Raw genomic sequence first — 19,197 nt, 5'->3', positions numbered from 1 at the left:
TTCTACAGCCAAAGAGGCTGTTCCAACAGGGCTCTTACCGAATGGAGAGGGGGAACTGTCCACCTGGAAAGGGCATAAATCAAGACCTACAGGAACCCAAACCAGATAAAACCAAATAATTATAAACCAGAAATGCAGAAAAAAATAAAAAAATAAGGAAAGAGAAGGAGGATGCCAAGACAACAAATTAGGAGAAACACAGTAAAAATGTGAAATGCAAGTGTGAAAAATGTGAAAGGAAGAGAAATTGTCCTTTCTGAGATTGCTAGAGCATCTGCAAAGTGAAGAGAGAGGGGAGACTATACTATGGACAGATCTTGGGACTAAGTCTACCTGATTCAGTGCCTGGCTTGACCAGGTCATCGGACAGCATTCCCAGGAGATCATCATCTGAATGTAGAACCAGCTCGGCTAAGGGATCCTCCACATTGGCTAGAGATCAAGAAGACAAGCGTTTCTGAGCACGGGTATCCATACTAATCACCAAGTGCTCCTCATTAAATGTAGCCATATACTGTACGCTGATAGAAATGTGTCAACCGGACAATCTTCTTTATAACAGGGGTGCTACTTCTGTCACTTGGACGGTTTGGATTTTAAAAAACACAATGTCATGAACAAAACTAAACACTGTCATGAGAAGCTCAAAACATTCTCAGTTTTGGAACAGAGCCATATTGTTAGTGTAATATAAAATTGCTCACGTTGCTGTAGCTATCCACCTTAAGGGTGACTTGTCCTTCCAAAAAAAAAAAAATGACATCTGCACCTCCAATTTGTTTTATATCTTTAAAGTGGTATAAGATTTTAGCCATATCCCCCACCACTAATTTAACTGAAATCTTCTTTATAATTTCATTAGCATTCATTGCATAAAGATGTATGCATAATATGATTCCCAAATCAAACACTTGTTTCAAGACTAAACCTGCATGAAAGGGTTAAACGCAAGAAAAAGCAGCTTCACTCTATGGGAGATGAAAATCTCTAAGGACAAACATGTGGCCCTGAAAGCCTTCAAATAGCTTTGTGATTGCTCTCCAAACGAATACGCACATGCCTTCTAAACACTGCGCTGTGACTGCCAGCTTCCTATCTTCCCAGAGAGCTCCGACAGGGAATTCAGAAAAATGCTAGCAAATTGGGTTTTAAAAACATGTTAGGTTGGCTACGAGAAGAGGTCTGCTGGGCTGAGTGTAAATGAGGGTTGACAGAACGAAGGATAAGAAGAAATGGTGAAGAATGAGGTGTCTGAACAAGCTCTTCAGTCTATAAGAGAATGCAAAACAGGGCTGAAGAAGACACAAAGTGAGCACATGGGGCAAAAAAAAAAATAACTGTATGGTTCATCTTCTTTAGTTCCTGTGGCAAAAAAATGAACCAAGAAGGTTTCTAATGCAAACCACTGGAGTTACACTGTAGGATTCTTCAGTTGGGTTGTGTGATGCATTCATTGTGTGCAGATGGGAAAGCGGGGGGAACAGTGATAATGTATATTATATCTCCCTGCAGAATTCACTGCAGTCAAAAAGAGCAGAAAAATGTGTCCTGACTGGTCAGAGCAGAATAAATAATTTAATCTTTAAACCAAGGCAAATCACATTGGGGTTAGGAATTTCTCCAGGCAGTACTTTGTGTGTGCATTTAGAAAATATGTGTGTTGGTGCAGCTGAACATACGCAGTGGCCCTGCTTTAGACGAAACTGGAGTGGGAGTGGTACTCAGAAGCGGGTCAGATAAAGGGTCCAGGAAGCTGCTGCTCTGTGATTTACTGTCTGCATGACTGGCTTCTTCCTCCACAAGCCCAGTTTCCAGAGCTGACTTGGTCTGCTTGCTTTTATGCAGAAGTTCTTTCCCAAAAAACGCCTCCTGTAACATAAACATGTACACAACTTAATAATGCACAAGCACTCCAAATAAAAACTACATTTCCACATTCTCAAGAAAATATTGTTTCTGACTGTCCAAAAACAATTTCTAGTGCACTGTTATGCAGTTTCTACAATGTTCTGGGTTCTTGCTAGGTGATTTCTAGGGTCATCTGAATGGTTAATCCAAGTCTCTATGACATTTTGTTGTCTAGATATGGCTCGGATTCATCCTTCAATGCAAATTAATCACAATTTTGTAACCCATCAGATTAAAATCAGGGGTTTTTTTTGTGTGAAATTTTTATGCTCTAAATGTCAAAAGGTTGCCAGTTTTAGATGGTAAAGCACATTTGTACCACTTCAGATTATCTAACAGTACCAAACTACCAATGTGATGACTTCCTGCTGTAATAAAACATTAAAGGCCTAATGTGCTGTAATTTAAATCATTGATTCAAGACATTCCTCTGGTGATGACCTTTACGTCTTATTTCAGGTTTGACAAACAGGAACGCCTAAAGTGACAGCTGTTACAGTTAATGCATCACTGCATCTCCACGCTGGGCATGATGTCAACCCTGCACATGCTCACAAAATCCCTGATCACTACATTTCATTCCTCACTTCATACACATTCAGCTCTGATGTGAAGAAAGGTCCTGACTGGGATGCTTATGTTTAAACTAGTAATTAAGTAAGTAGCAGACATTTTTATCTAAAGTGACTTATGTAGTACACTTATTACAGCTTTATTCCTCTGGAGTGGCTTGTGGTTTAAATAAGGTTCAGGATTCAATAGTTAAATAGTTACGATTTATTGACAACATCTGTGCAGTGTTCTCTGTTTCCAAAGAACATCATGTTTGTAAAAACAAGCAAATTGGAAGTTAAAGGGGAAAGCCATTAGAGAGTTCAAATTGTACAGTTTTTGAGGAACTTTAATCTTTATAAGTAAATAAACTTTAATTAAACTTTTTTTTAAATGGTAGCCCCCTTGAACAATAAAACAATTACCCTTTAACCCCTAAATATATGGAAAACAATCAACTACTTTAAAACAATTATCTACAGTACGAAGAAGTGTACAAATTATTATTAGCTTTAGGGACATTTCCTCTGTGGAGGCAAGAGAGGCATAAAAAAAAAAATAGCCATAAAAATTATCCAGAATTCAGTGGAGAAACACTTATATACAGGAATATATGTGGGACTGACCTGCAGGTACCAGGGGAAGGCCTCCTCAAGTTTGTTTTTTTTCTTCCTGTATCTCTTCTTGACTTTCTCCAGAGGCTCACTGACGATGGGGGTCCCATCCACAGGAGTGTCTGGTTCATTCCAACCTGGTGGAAAGATAAACTTTATGCAACAACTAAGAGCATACCTAAATAAATATACATGCAAACCTGATCTGTCCAGACCATACCTTCTTCCTTTCCTGTGAAATTCTCTGTAAGTGAGCTTGTGGAATTTTTCCGACTGAGAGACCGCTTGCCTTTCCCCTGCCCTGCTTTGCTCCTTTGACGCACCATAAACCCACCAATACCTAAAGAGGGAAGATGGGAAACCAAAATCAAATTTAACTTAAAATAGTGTCAGTAAAAAAAATAAAAAAAATAAAAAACAGCTGCTGGACCCCTAAACTAGGTGATGAATGCAATCAGGAATTAATAACGTGGAACCCTGACAGTGACATCTTGACATTCATCTCTATAATTCAGGATGACATATTAGCTTTGGGCCAGGAGAGAGTGAATCATATTGGCTACATTCCTGGAGCAACCATTTCAGGTAAGTCTATTTCTGGTTGCACCACATTGGTTGAATCTGACCCAACAAGCACTTCATCACGCTCCATCCAAAGTACACAGAGTGAGGAAAGACACTTGGGTTGGTTTATGTACTGTAAGTAGTGTAAACATTTCAATGGGAAGAGAACAGGGTTCAGAACTAAATTTTATGAAATACAACACTAACCAAAAAAAAAAAAAAGATTTTTAACACTGCTTCTCTAATCTCAAGAAATGTTTTTCATTTGTATGTATTCATCCCTGACACTGATGCTCGTCTTAACCAACACACCTAGCACTGAACTTGGATGCAACTAAAGGGGTGATGCGACAAAAAAGCTGTGCAAATACACACATCTATACTATATCCTTTTTTTTTTATTTTGCAGAAGAAGAAGAAATGGAAGGTAGTGCTTAAAAAGGACATTACTTTAAAGAGATTACTTCTTTAGTCAGAAAAAAGCTAAAAGAGAACGTTCTTCCCGGAGTCCTCCCCAGCAAGCAGCTTTAAAGAGCAAAGCACTGTGGGATGCTATTTAAGGTCCAGAATTTGCAGCCGCACTATTTCGCAGTCCAGTGGAGCTGTCCTTTCCGATAAGTGCACCTTTCTCTCTCTCGCTCTCTCTCTCACCCGGTCTGTATGGCTTCCTCTTCCTCTTCTTGTTGCTGTCGCTACCGTCGGCCCCTTTCATGTGGTCATCACAGTGCTCACGCTCGGGGCTGGAGTCAGATTTCCCATCACAGTCCATCGGGTCGCCCTCTGCAATGCAGTCAAACAACAGAGCACTCTAGACGCTGACAGAATTTTCTCTAAACCTCACAAAGATACATACACAAAGCACAACGTGCAGGACTCACTAGAGTCAGGTTAAGTTGATGATATTAATAACCACGGAACAAACACATACAATAAAAACAACACACACATTTGCATTCAATGCCATCTGACGATGTATGAAGATCACAAAAAAATGGAAAGATGGAAAGACTGGCGCACTAAAATTACAGTAATGTTTGTGATTCTCTAGCAGTAAAAAAAAAAAGTGTATTATTTTAGTATTAAGATTTTTTTTTTTGACACACACACATTAAATAATGTTGTTCTTAATGGGGTGTAATTTCATTGAATCAACAGAATCATCATGCATTTAATACTAAACCAGAAGCTGGAGTTATTCAAGGCCTTTAGTTTAAAGTTATAAATTGGCATTTTAGATATGATGTCTGGCAGTGAGGGGGTTAAACTTGTGGCCTCATTCCTCCACATTACCCCCTCGCTTGCTCTCTCAGACTGGTGCTAAAATGGAGGGGTCTGCCATTAATTCAGTTCGAGCCGCCCAGCCTCTGATCACTGAAATGCCAAGGCAGGTATAATTTGCTGACTTCTGTTTTTAAAGACTCTCTTCTCTCTCCAAGTCAAATTCATTACATGGCTTACCTTCCTGCCGATTTCTCTCTCTCTGTCTCTCCAATCACTCCAGTCAGTTTTCTACGTTTTTAACAAATCTTTTATTTTTTAAATCTATTTTCTAGATTATTCTGTCTTTCTCGGTTATGCTCAGCTGTGATGGCTGTCATCACTTATTTACAACCATCACCAAAGTGGCACACAATAACATCATAGCCAGAGAAAAACATTTCACATTTGTTAAGTTCAGGGTTATTGACATTAGCTAAAAATAAAACTATTAAAAAAGAAATAAAATAACAAAAATTTAATAATAAACGAAATTAGCAAATATACACATAAAAAAATAAATTAAAATGAAATTAATTTAATTTACACTAAAACTTAAATACATATGTAGACAAAAAAATTAAAAAACAAACAAAAAAAATCTATAAATAAAATCTCATAAAAAATATTAACAAAAACAATAGCAGTATATCAATGACACTAAAAGAACAATGGTCTGATTCAAGACTGATGCCTGAAAACAAGAATCTATTGGTCTCTATTTTTTTCTTTCTTTTTTAAATGTGATGTTTGCAATGTTTTCATGTTAACAATTTCTTAGCCCATTTTATTGTGTAGAGACAAGAATTTGAGCTTCTTTGGGCATCCTGACCAACCTAGCACATTTGCACCGATTTGGCCGAATGGTGAGAGTTTAGGGCAGGGCTAACAAAAAAATAACAATGATGTAAAATAAAAATGAAAATGGAAAGTACATTTTAAGCACAAACAAATTCCTGACCTCTACTGTCATCCATGTCTCCATTCCTGAAGAGCTCAGTCTGGGGATCAGGGGTTGTCTGCAACACAGCCACACTGTTTTGATTGATGATCTTCAGTTTAAGTTTGGGTTTGGGCCGTCTACGGCGGGCGGTCTGGACACATAAACTCTGGAGCTGACTCAAGCCTGACTCAGTCAGAGACACACCATCCTGAGTGTAGGTCCGCTGGAATTCTGGTACAGAACAGAATACAGCAATGATGACTGTTACTCTGACACTTCAGCAATTTAAGTAACGTAACCGTTACACAGCTAAATTAAATTTAAAAAAAGCATTAATACCATTTTCCTTGACTTTTGTAAGAATCTGTGCCGCTACAGGAGGCTCGTTGATGTCCATGAGCTTTGCCACTGTGCCACCTGTAACAACACAAGAGCAAGACGGAAGCTCGACTTATTTCAACACTGCATTTTCATAGTCATTTGTTTAGTTATTTATTGATAAGAGGACAGCCTGGAGCCATTAAAGGCAGATTACATTAACTGCTGCTTAATTCACATGAACAGGTTGCAGCTTGATTTAAAATTCAGCCCATCTGCTTTTTTTAATGAACCACATTTTGCTGGAACAAAGTATCATTGACCAAAACACTCTAGTGTCCATCTGTTACAGAAAAATTGGGCATCAACATGCACATCATACAGGAATCAACAAGAGACAATTCCTGAAGCGCATTCACCTAAAGTTGCGATTAGGGCATTTTTGTTCAGCCACGCAGCAAAAATCAGATTTTTCTGCCATATCCAAATTAAATCGGTTTAATTCTTTCTAGCTTGAACAAACAGATCGAGACATGAAATCAATTTACAAACTCAATCCAGACTACAAACACATACTGATTAAATGTGATTTTTGAAAATTCCAGTAGTTTGTGGCTCTTACCAGTTGTGGACATGGTTTGTGTTTTACATAGAGAGCAGTCAAAGCCCTCATCTGCTGCACTCTCCACCTCTTCATCAAAGTTCAGCCCCTGACATGAGGCATGAACCCACCTGCCGACCAAACATCATGATTAGACCGCATTCACAACCAGTCAGCCAGTAAGAATAAGTCACAAAGCAAGCAAATATCACATGCTCAACATGATGAATATTTTCCCCCATCAACACCTGCGTTTATTCTTGTACTAATCTACTGCTGAGCCATTTCCCAGGATACTTTTTTATTCTGCTGTTATGGCATTTGGCGTGATGGCGTGCCACCCACCTGTCACACTGCCTGCACTGTAAGATGAGCTCTTCCTCTCTGTAGCTACACGTGCACACGGGACAAACCGTGAGACTCGCACACGGACCGCATTGTGTGTAGTTATTCTGCCACTCACAGCGCAGGCCAGGCGACGTGGCTCCACACTGAGTACACAATACACACCTGATGGAGAACAACACAGTTACACACTGATATAACATACCTGAGTGTGTAAATACACGTTATCCCAGACACACACACTTTTAATCATAAATGTCTAAATCCATCCTTTTACACTTATTTTGTGGCTTTTTTGTGAATGGACATGCCTTTTGTTTGCACAGGCTTGGCATTGACTGCACTGCCTTAAAAATAAATATTTAAATCGCTTCAATCCATGTAAAGCTCCGAATGAATGCGTCACAATGCAATGCAAACCCAGCTCTGTTTAAATGAGGATTACATGTGACATTACAGCAAATAAGTGGGAAATCCCTTTCGATCTTGTTTGGAAACAGCTGCCAAAGATCAAGAGAGTGTTAGATGGGTAGAGAGAGAGAAAAAAAAAAGAGATAAGAAGCTAACAAAGAGATAGTGCTTAAGCACTGAGAGCAGTAGTAAGATTTAAATGAAATGAATTGACATTGCATCTGTAAAGAAAAGGTTATATTTCACCTTGAAAAATCAAGAGAAAGAACTAAACACTGTATTTTGCATGAAGAAAGTGAAGGGATGATTAGGATAAAGATTTAGCTTAATGATGCTATGAAATACTTTAGGACAATTAAGTATATTTTTCCCTCTCAGATTAGTCAACATGACTAATGCACTATATTACAAGTGTTCTTACAAGCTTTCTATAAGAAACAGTTTAAAATTCAGTTTGTTATTTATGAAAATACATTTTATTACAATTAATATATTTACTAAATATGATACACAAATGCAAAAGCTACTTTGCATTCTTAAAAAATGAATATATTTGCAAACAGCAGTTTATAGACTCATAATTTATATTGCAAAATAACGTTTTAGATCTGCATTTGAAAATCATCGTGTTTGTGGATCGTTATGGATTTCCGTGTGCTGTCTACCAGCCATCAGTTACATATAAGTGTTATTCATTCATTCATTCATTCATTGTTCTTGAATCAAAGACACATTTATAAATATTAATTTCAAGCTATTGTAGCTCTATACACAAATCTCACTCTCCAACCTACATATACAAACTGACAGGTCACATTCATTTAATACATGCAAGAAAAACAATGTATTAATTTTTCAGATTAATACGGGCTTGCAAATAATCTTTGATGGTTAAAAAAATGACAAAGATGAAGACAGAACTATGAAAGAGAAACTGGGATATGGTCCAATGCTGCATCTAATTTTAATAAAGACTTCTGTTTGAGTGTGTGTACATACCACTTGCACTTCCAGCTGCCTTTGGGTACATTCTGCAGTGGTGGGTCCAGACAGTATGTGTGGTAGCTAATGTCACAGTCATCACAGAGCAGCAAGCGCCCGGGGTCACTGGCCTGCCCACATGCCTCACACACTGTGCACTCCAGACAGCGCCAGCCTTTACTCAACATCACTTTTGTGATCTAAAACACACACACACACACACACACACTTGAGGTCAAAGGACACAGGTCAAGCACTAGTTTAAAGGGCGATGGAGGGTTATATATTTAGCAGGCTATATTCTGGATGGATATTAAAAAAAACACAAAGAACACAGCCTTAATATGTCTCTGGAGTCAGAGGTATTTGTCAGAAGGATTAGCTGGCATTTATAGATCAAAGTATGTGGGTGGTGATAAATCAATCCAACCACATCATCCTGTACGAACAAATGTGTCCAGTCCGCCTGCTGTTCACTAGCACCTCTGGGTTTGTACTCCATTGGGAAAAGGGGCCATCTGATGCATAACAATTTCCAGAAATGCTAGACATGACAATCTGATAACACTATTTGAACATGCAGAGTGTCAGTTTGAACAGTACAGTTCAAATAAAAATCGTCATCATTTACTCTGCTACATCATTCCAGATAATATGACTTTTTAGTGCTTCATGAAGCCTAACAGAGTTGTTCATTCTGTGTTTTTTTTTATTTTTTATACACATAGTGACCAGTGGCTGTCAAACTCCAAAAGAACACAATGAAAGTAGTCCATAACTCATCAGGTAAATTCAAAGTCCAAATTATAGGGTTAGTTTATCCCCCCAAAAAATGAAAGATCTGAGAGAATTCTGTGCCTCCATTAAACGTCCACAGAACCAAAACTTGAAGCAAAAAAAAAAAACATATCAATCGAGCAGTTTAATTCCAGTCTTCTGAAGAGATACAATTATTTTATATGTTGAACACATTTATTTAGGCTTTTTATGCACATTACTCAATGCACTGACAAAACAGAAGCTCAGCTGTACTTGCTTGGCATGAGAACAATGAGGTTTGCACAGTTGAGCTGGCATTGACCATTTTTTAGGTGCTCTAGGTGCATGCATTGGCAAATGTTTGACAAAGCCTAAATTAATAATAAACTTAATTTACAATATAAAGTAATTGTGTCTTTTCAGAAAACTGTAGGTTACTACCACAACTCCGGTTCTCTGACAACATAAACTGAAGTATCTCAAAATGGGAATGCCCCAGGCGTGACCGATTGCAGAAGCACCAATGACACCACGATAGACCAATCACTGCAGCGATCAGGGAGTCCCACCTCCCTGTATATAAACCGCAGCTACCTGCTGCTTCGTCATTCTCGCATATCTCTTCTCCGTACGGGACAGGCAAGTAGGGAAATATTGTGAGATAACTCACTTCATGTTATCGTAACCTAAAAGTCTCTTTCTAACATTTGTTTGGTATCTCACTATGGTATATAGACACAACCCAGTGCGAGAGACACTGACGGGAGACAGGTTTTCCCTTGAAAGAATCTGCCCACAGAACAAAAAGCTGATTGCATTTGCGAAGTGCCCTGGTTCTTTGCACATAAACGTGTCGAGTCCGCATCAGACATAAAGAGTGTAGCTGCTCAGAATATGAGAAAAGCGGTGGATGGAAAGACATTAGATCCAAGTGTGATCGAATACTTTAGGCATAAATGCCAGATTAGTCCTAAAAGTTACCTTTTGACCACTCGGAGCAAACATCATACATGAGAAGTGGACTGTGTGTAAAGTGTGTAATTCCCTCATCCTTTTTGTTGCAGTAAGAGCGAGTAACAGAACAGTCTTTAAAGAAAGCGGCTTTAATGAGATGCTCTCAATGGGCTCGGACGGGGCTTTAAAGAGCTTGTTCAGGACCATGGACAAATTCCAGGGTGGGACCTGCTGCTTTGATACTGGGTGTTACCATTGGGTTCCCCTCATAAATCAATATAAGAGAGGATGCTGGCCTATAGTACCAGAGTCAAGATAGCCAAATAAACCTTAACCGTGGAAATAGCTCTGCCTTTGTCCAGAAGGTCTTGCAAAAAAACATAGCATGTCTGAAATTGAACACAAAAAAGGGACAATGTTTCTTTCTGCACACCATGCTTTGAACACTCCCAGTTTGAGACTGTATAAAGAGCGTGTAGACACAGCCCTCACATTCTTAATGGTCTTAGGATGTAAACCAGGTTTTAACCAGCATTTAAATTCATCCTCGCACAGGCCAGGCCCAAAGAGACAGCTTCTATGGGGAAGGGTGGATTATCTCCCCTGGCAAGAGGGAGAGAAGTTTCCTGTATGGTGGTAATGGCCATGGCTGGCAGCCTCACCCACTTTCAATGTACAGAAAAAGTTGCATTTCATCTATTGCATTAAATGTACAAATGGATTTAGAACAACAAGGGTGAATTAATAGCAGAATTTTCATCAATTATCTTTAAATAAAATGTCCTTGTTCTGTTATCTGGGATAAGAGCAATTATCTTCAGCAGCTGTGACTGTTAATAGTCAGCTGTTTGCACAGACCAATGGATGATTGAATGAGAGGCAGACAGCTCTTTCACAGGTGCTGGGTTTAGACATCAGAATGCGTGACACCTGGTGATGACATTTGGCTGTTGGATACCGGATAAAAAAAAATAAAAGTGTCTGTCTATCTATCTATCTACCTACTTACCTATCTACCTATCTATCTACCTATCTATCTATCTATCTATCTATCTATCTATCTATCTATCTATCTATCTATCTATCTATCTATCTATCTATCTATCTATATATATATATATATATATATATATATATATATATATAGAGAGAGAGAGAGAGAGAGAGAGAGAGAGAGACTTTTATTTTATATATATAAAATAGCTGATAAATGTGCACCTGTGAATATCTATGAGCTGAATTCTTTATTAATGTAATAAGCTGCAACAACACAAGGAATTACTGTACGTTGCTTAGCAACCTTAAACACCCTGCAGATTAGCTAATGGATTCCCAACAAGGGGTACATGTTCCCTCAGGTGGCACTTAAGCAGATTCCATGGGGTAAAAAATAATAATAATAAGAAAAGGAAATTGGGATTGAAAAATATTATAATTTATTTGCATTGCTTTTTTTGTTAGGGAAAACCTTAACGTTTAATTTTTTTTCTTTTTTTTTTTTTCCTTTTTTTTTTAAGGCAATTAAATATAATATGAGTTTTAAGGGAAACTTTGTGGTTTGGTTTTGATGAAGAAGATATTTTGAACCTTACTGATGGAGCTTGCAGGGACAACACGCCAAAAAAAAAATGTCTGGATAAACAAAACTTTATTAATGTGTTAACTATTAATAATACATTTATATAAGACTAGTGTTTTTATCATAATGTTGGTGCTGCCATTTTGAACACTTAATAAGCCACTCTCCATGACCGAGAATCACGTTAATGCACTGCCACTTGAGGTTTATTTACTTTATTTGTTCTTAATCAGGCCCACACTCAATCTGTGTGTGAAGAACTCCACATTAATCTTAGCAGATTTCAAAACCTGCACTGGAAATGTGGGGAAAAAAATCAGTAGAATCCATCTGGGCTTCTTGTATTAAGTGAAGATCAGGAAGTTTCTCTACTTGGCATATCTCAAAACCCTGAGAGATACCGAAAGCACCCTGATGTATTATTCTGTCACTTCTGTCTTCACATGATAAAGATCTCTGCTTTAGTCTATCAACATAAGACATGGCCTTTATAGTGTGCTTCATAATCCTCTTAACATTTTACTCATTACCCTCTGGCTGCTTTCATCCAGGTCCTCTCACACACTGACCTGCCACATTTATCTCACACACCATTAACGATCACTCTAGATAAAAGCTCATAATTCACACCATTAAATCTCATGAATGCTGCTGGTGAACAAGGTCAGCTGTGATTGATCGGGGGGGTACTTACCTTAATATTGACGCAGAAGGGGTGGTAGCACTGGCCGCATTGGGAACAGGCTAACAGTCTGCCTTCAGCACCCTGACCGAAGCTTCCACATACCACACACATGTCCTGAAGACACAAGGCAGAGCAGACATCCACCCTTAAAGTTAATTCTCACACCCATGCTAATGTAAAGTTAATCTAAGTCTCACATTTTTTAAGAGCAGGATCATGTGTTCGTGAAGTGTTTTCACTAGGGGTGTCCCCGACTAAGGATTTTCATAGTTGAATCGGAATTTTCAAATCTTGCCGATATTAGACTGATAGTCGAATCATATCTTTGGGGCGGGGCAAAATACATTAACAAGAGTCAAGTCAGACATTCGACTAACATAATTACTGATGTTAACACACAGGGAAAATGTGTAATGAACACCTTGAAGATGTAAACAGGTTTAAATAATGTTTTATGTTTTGATGAACAGATAGCGAACACTTTACGTCGGCGAAACCATAACAATTAACAATTTTATTTAATTGTATTTTTTACAATAGTGCTCTCGTTATAACATTAGCCTAAAACGTTAGCAGTCAATGTTCTGCCTTTCTGTTTTGAGCTGCGTGCGCTGAAGATGACCAGTAGAGTGTCGCATGTGATATTTCAACATAATTTCATATATAATACGCTTCGTTATTTATACAACATAATGTTAATATTAAGACTTATAGGCTATTTGCAAAAAGGGCCTGAATGCACATGAAAATATCTGCAGGGTTCTGGACGCGCTCTTCACGAAACAATGTGCAGAAACACAGCGGCTAAACTCTAGAAATTCAAAGCATTTTAGTATAATGGTCTTCTCATTATAAGAGTATGTATATAACAGTCCCATTCATAGTTTAAATAGTTAATTAATATTCTGCATTGTACTTTGACCTGCTCGCGCTGTGCACTGAAGAGATATCACCGTAATAACGTTATTACAATGAAACGCTTGACTCAAAACCAAATGCATCTTATATCAGGTAAATAATATATTCACCATATATATACACCGGCTGTAATGTTTTGAAATCACTTGTACCCTACCTGTTCAAAAAAATCCAGTCTCTGTCTGTGTCAGTTTGAGTCTTGGTAAAGTTTAAATCCCTGCCGCCAAGATGCTTCTCTGATGGTCACGGATTATGGAAAGTGAAACATAAATCTATAGGGGTGGTTGGCTGTATATTAACTTATTGGGAGAAAACCGGTAGTTCTATGTGCAATCAGATATTTGAGCTCCCCCATATAGTCAATATGGCATAATCAATAACACCCTGTGAATATTCGACTGGTAGATTGGTATTTGAATCAGACTCCTCGAATCAAAGCATCGATTCATCGACTATTCCGGTTCACCCCTAGTTTTCACTTTTGACTTTGAACTCATATACTTACTTGTTTAAGTGTGAAAGAGTCAGAGGTGGAGAACAGGACTACAGTGTTGTGCATGGAGGTCTCCTCCTCTTCTTTTACCACATATGGAGAATCCATTAAGATCACCTGTAACCGAGCACATGACATGGTTTACATTTGCTAAGATCACATCCAGCTGTTTCTAACATATTACTATTCTGACTGTCTAATGTCATCATAGTTGTTGAATCGTTTTAATGCAACCATGCAACTGAAAATGTAAGATGTGGTTATATATATAAATAAAAATTAGTATTAAAAACAGCAATGGGCAATACTTAGTTTTTACCAATTGCTGCAAGGCTATTACAGTAGTAGTTCTTAAGCATTGTATACAATGGGCCCAGCTTGTCTTAAAGGGAAAATACTGCCATCAATTACTTAATTATCGTCAATTACAAAACCATAATACTTTTGTTCTTCAAAAAATCCCCTTTTTTCACAATTTGAGAAATTTCTTTTCTCACATAAACAAATGACAAACATTGTACATAGAACACTTCAAATATGGTAAATGGAAGTTAAAACATACTTGCTTGAAGCAGGAGTACAAATCTAATTGCTTCTTGTAGGAGCTCATACATGCTTACATAAGCAAGAACAAACATCACTAGTCCTCGTGCATCAACAAAGTACGGTTGAGCTGCAATTGACCATATTTAATGTTACATACCATCTGTTGACGAATGTTTTGATTTATTTGTATTAATTTTACAATGTCTTTATTAACAGTTTGAAGCTTTAAAGACTTGAAAATGGAAAGGCATCACTCAGGTTTAAACAGAAATATCTTCGTGTTTTGAAGAAAACATGTTAATAAAAGTGTTATGGGTTTGGAACAACAAAATGGTGAGTAATTAATGACAATTTTAATTTCTGGGTGAACTATCACTTTAAGCTCGCAATGCACTGTAAAATAAGCATTGCCTGCAGTGTTGGTTCTGCAATGCAGGGTCATTGTACTTACATGCACAATGTAAATGTTGTATTTATAATATATTAGTCTTTATTTTGTTTTAACATCATCTAGATGAAAAATATGCAGAATGTATTCAATTTATAGATTAAGGGTAAAGTAACACTGCTTTGTTTAGCTGGTGTAATGGTGTATGGATAGTTTAAGGATAGAAATTTCACACTCAGTGTAAATAGGCATTTACATGAAAATTGACTGTGGTATTGGACTGTAATGAGACTGGCTGATAAAGTTAAGACAACATCTTTATTGTGTGTAGACCACAGGATGGCTGCTGAGTACAAAATTGCCTATTTTATAGTATTGGCAGCCAAGTACATGCTGGCTCATTCTCCCCCATCACAAGTCATTTGTGTTGGGGAAAATGTCAGCATTTGCTATTTTGAAAAGGCCATTTGGGCTGGGAACTGCTGCTGAAGCTCTACTGAGCGTGAGTGCATTTCTCAAGCTTTAATGTGAACATTAAGCACATCTGAGCACTGTTTTATTTATGCTTGTAGAGGTGGGGGCTTCATACCCCAGGGGTCACCACAGGGATGCTCTCCGTCTTTAGCCTGGAGCGTCCCCTGCCACCTCTCCCAGACAGGTTAGCTCCCCTGGGTCTCCGCCTTCCAGGAAAACCAGATCCACGACCCTGGCAGACAGAGATGGAGAGAAACGATATTATTTCTTTTCTCGTATGGCACACTTTGAGAGTGAAACTGAGTGTGAATGTATAGTACTAATGAGCAAATACTCATAGCCAAAAGGGCAATACAGATGATATATCAAATATTGTTTTGTTGGTGATATAAAATAAACCAACATTGGAATATCACAATGACTTTAATGTGCTTCATATCTAGACATTAAGTTTTCTACAGACCGTGACTGTAGGCCAGTTTTGTGTCTGCTTATTGTATTATAATGGAATTGCTGATTTAAACCTCACAAAAAAATGTTAAAAGAGTGTCTCCAGTTTGATTTACTTGTACAAATTAGCTTTTTTGTTGTTGTTGTTTTTGTATCATCACTCAGAAATCTTCACTGAAGAAAATAAACATTTCCTCGCACTCAAGTTTAAAAAAATGCTGCTAAAGTATTTAATTTTATTGCTCAATTATTTAAGTCATCTGTGTACTATTTTCAACTAGACAATAACTAGCTAATCAAGATAATAAAATTAACAGCATACCAGCATTAAAAAAAATAACAAGTTACCATTTAACATGAAATAATTTTTTGCCCTACATTTTACAAATAACAAAAAAGAAAATAAAAAATTGCACAGCTCACATAGAAATCCACACATATTCTTCTCTAATAAAAAATGGTAATATTGCTTGAATGATTTCATTAAAAATGGTTCTGCTGTTTAGGAGAAATAATTACCTGAATCCACCTATACCCTAGCTTGACAAGGTGGAAAACTTTCTGGAAGGCACCAAACCGTTTGCATCTGTGTTTGTGCTACAAACTCATCCATCCATCCCAAGACCTGACCCTCTGAGGTTCAGCTCAGCTCCCTGAACACTACACTGACTTACAGATCACATTTCAGGCCAGGCTTCTGCCAACTTGCCCTGCTTCTGAAGGTGTCACGTTGCGTTTGCATCGAGGCTAAAGCTCTGGCCCAATTCCCACTTCCTCCCAGGTAATTACCTCACGGTAGCCAAGCCGCACTACTCAGACAGGAGACGTCAACTTCATTTAGAAAGATTGCCTAAGGAAGCCTGGCGCACTCTGTCGCTTTTACAGTCTGAGTCTAATTTGTGCAGAAATGAATTATGGAGAGGGAAAAAATAGAGGAGGCTTAAGGAAGGCACTCCTCTAAATCTGCTCGAGTGCAGCCACAGAGAAGAACAGCAATTCTGATGAGATACAGCTGCAATGGGAAGGATGCAATTTTGGTGTCTCATCCACATGCTTTTGTAGATATGTGCAGGGTTTGTTATATGAACATGCATATGAAATATTCACTAGATCAAAATACAATGTAAACAAGGAAATGTGCAATGGATAACAACATAAAACTGTGAATCAAAGTATTAACCTTTATAAAGTGATGCATTTCAGAGTTAAACTGAATATTCAGTAAAAGATAATGAGGGATGAGGCTTGTATTTGTATTTGTATCAGAACTTCAGTAATATATGTGGGGACTGGTTACTGGATAAACCTGGTCGTATGGCCTTGTTTATGTCAGCATATGATTATGACATTAAGAAAAACATTTTTTAGGACAAGAGGCACTGAAGAATCATGACTGGGGAAATGTATAGTTGTACATTATTACAAAGCTTTTTCAGTGCATCCCTGATTCCAAATATCTAGCCTTAGTGTGTTGCGTCTCATTGTTTTTTTTTTGTTTTTTGTTTTAGAATATCACGCCATGAGCATTATGTTTTTTAGGACAGCGTGCCAGGCTAAAAATAGTCAAATTAGAAATACATAAAAATATTGTATAGCAATGTCATATTATATCATGAACAAGTTGGATATCATAATATCAAGGCCTGAATTCTACACTAGTAACAAACATACATTTTGGAGCAACAACAACCACGGAGTCATACTCACTTGTGTTTTTCATCCATAATCCCTTAAAAAACATTTTTGAGTTTACTTTCTAGACTAAACCAGCTGATGCTTTATGACCCACACCAACCTTAAAAGCTCAGTCCCCTGCAGAGCCCCAACCCTTCAACCCCCTCCCCTCATTTACCAATCTCATGGTCCAGATGGGCAGCCCGTGATGCGGCCTGGTCTTAGGGCTGTCCCAGGCGTCCGAGCGCTCTGGAGACCAGGAGGGCGAGCTCATTGCACTACGGTTACTCCATGCACCCTGAGGTAAAGCGGCGGAGAAGAGACGGAGGTGGAGGGTATATTGGTGATGAGGGGAAGATGAGGGGTGACAAAATGCAGCAAAATAAATGTGAAGCCAGCAATAAGAACACAGCACGTCAAATGAATGCAATACTTCCACACAAATGCATAATATCAAGCCAGTACAGTGAAATTAAGTTTGGGACAAATTCCTGAAACATGACGGAATTATACGGAATTAATATTCTGTTCTGCAAAATTCCCTTACAAACAGAGAAAAAGGCATGAGGATCTGCATTATAATGCATCATTATGCCTCCATGGAAACAGCCTTGTTTATTTATTTGTACTAAACGGGCGTGATTGTGTCAGCATGACAACAAGCAGCTCTTTGAGATAAACAGAGAATTTCATAAAGCACAAAGCATCATGGGGAGCATTTAGCCTGTTTAACGAGCTAATGAGGGTTAGTCAGTGTAATTACAATGCATAACAATCACCGCAAGGCCTTTTTTGTTTTATAAAATGAAAATTATTTCTAAATTATAAATAATATATAGCAGCCGCGAGTTGGTTGCCTTTTTTTCCTGTCACGTATCACTTTGTCCCAAACCATAACTTTTAATGCATGTCTGAGATCCAATGCAACTTCATGTCTCTGGACAACAGTGTTATGTGTTGTTGATTACCTGACACAATTGTTTTCCATAATATTGCAAAAAAAAAAAAAAAAAAAAAAAAAAAGGCCAATATTTTCCATAATTTCATGCTATATATAACATTATTTTCTGTGGTAATCAACAAACTCCTGTTGTAAACAGAGCATTGAACTCAGAACATTGCTTCCTAATAAAACAAAAGTACTTGAACAAATGACCATTCCTAAGGCACAAGACCCAAGATTTGTTATTACAGATTCAAAAAGAAAGAAAGAAAGCAAGAAAGAAAGAAAGAAAGAAAAGAATAGCTCTCCTTAAACATTAAAGTATGAGTGGAAGGAGGCAACTGAGAAACAAACAAATATTATCATGCCAACATGCCTGTGAATAAAGACAGCAAATAATCAAATCTGACTACGTATTGACAATAAGAAAAAAAATCATGGCATTGATATTGGTGATGTCTTCGATTGCTTATTGACAGCCATGCAATGTTAGTTCAGTAAGAGTATGCGGAGGAAGAAGCATGTCTTCATACTGAATTTCCAGCCGAGTCTTTTCAAAATAAACAAATATACTACAAATGTAAAATAAATGGAGAGATGAACACTTCTAGCTTGAATCATAGGCGCCCAAGAGACACTTTACCAACATGTATGTGGTAATATTAAATCTTTTTTAGCTAAGAGATACATATTTCTAAATGAAAACTCAAGCTAATCCCTATAGGACTCTGAAACTTCTACAACATTCAGAGCGGAAGGCACGCCTGATCGTCTTTGAAGAGAATCAGCGGGTGTTACTTCAAGAAAATGATGAAACGCTAGAAGCTCATTTGCACAACA

At 37.8% G+C, this 19,197-nt stretch overlaps 1 protein-coding gene across 10 annotated transcripts in view; it reads right to left on the bottom strand.

Annotated features, from left to right (window-relative positions):
* kmt2ca (lysine (K)-specific methyltransferase 2Ca) overlaps positions 1-19,197 on the bottom strand; it is a 137,369-nt gene that overhangs the window by 33,816 nt on the left and 84,356 nt on the right. For 7 of the 10 annotated variants that reach the window (XR_003275547.1, XM_026200790.1, XM_026200789.1 and 4 more), the window contains exons 15-29: positions 17,593-17,712; positions 15,406-15,522; positions 13,895-13,999; positions 12,481-12,585; positions 8,513-8,694; positions 7,103-7,267; positions 6,779-6,888; positions 6,178-6,255; positions 5,857-6,069; positions 4,290-4,418; positions 3,295-3,414; positions 3,087-3,211; positions 1,680-1,869; positions 334-432; positions 39-86 (exon numbers count right to left, since the gene is read on the bottom strand). Coding sequence is in view for 9 of the 10 variants with exons in the window: in XM_026200790.1 (XP_026056575.1) it covers positions 39-86; positions 334-432; positions 1,680-1,869; positions 3,087-3,211; positions 3,295-3,414; positions 4,290-4,418; positions 5,857-6,069; positions 6,178-6,255; positions 6,779-6,888; positions 7,103-7,267; positions 8,513-8,694; positions 12,481-12,585; positions 13,895-13,999; positions 15,406-15,522; positions 17,593-17,712 (1,906 nt within the window). In the remaining variant the exon portion in view is untranslated. The remainder of the gene's footprint in view (positions 1-38; positions 87-333; positions 433-1,679; positions 1,870-3,086; positions 3,212-3,294; positions 3,415-4,289; positions 4,419-5,856; positions 6,070-6,177; positions 6,256-6,778; positions 6,889-7,102; positions 7,268-8,512; positions 8,695-12,480; positions 12,586-13,894; positions 14,000-15,405; positions 15,523-17,592; positions 17,713-19,197) is intronic. The other 3 variants (XM_026200792.1, XM_026200793.1, XM_026200794.1) reach the window with 3 other exon arrangements.

Source organism: Carassius auratus, chromosome 24, assembly GCF_003368295.1.
Source record: "Carassius auratus strain Wakin chromosome 24, ASM336829v1, whole genome shotgun sequence".
In the NCBI taxonomy this organism is placed as follows: Eukaryota; Metazoa; Chordata; class Actinopteri; order Cypriniformes; family Cyprinidae; genus Carassius; species Carassius auratus.
The sequence above is the reverse complement of the archived record's forward strand: the minus strand, read 5'-3'. Positions and strand labels throughout refer to the sequence as shown.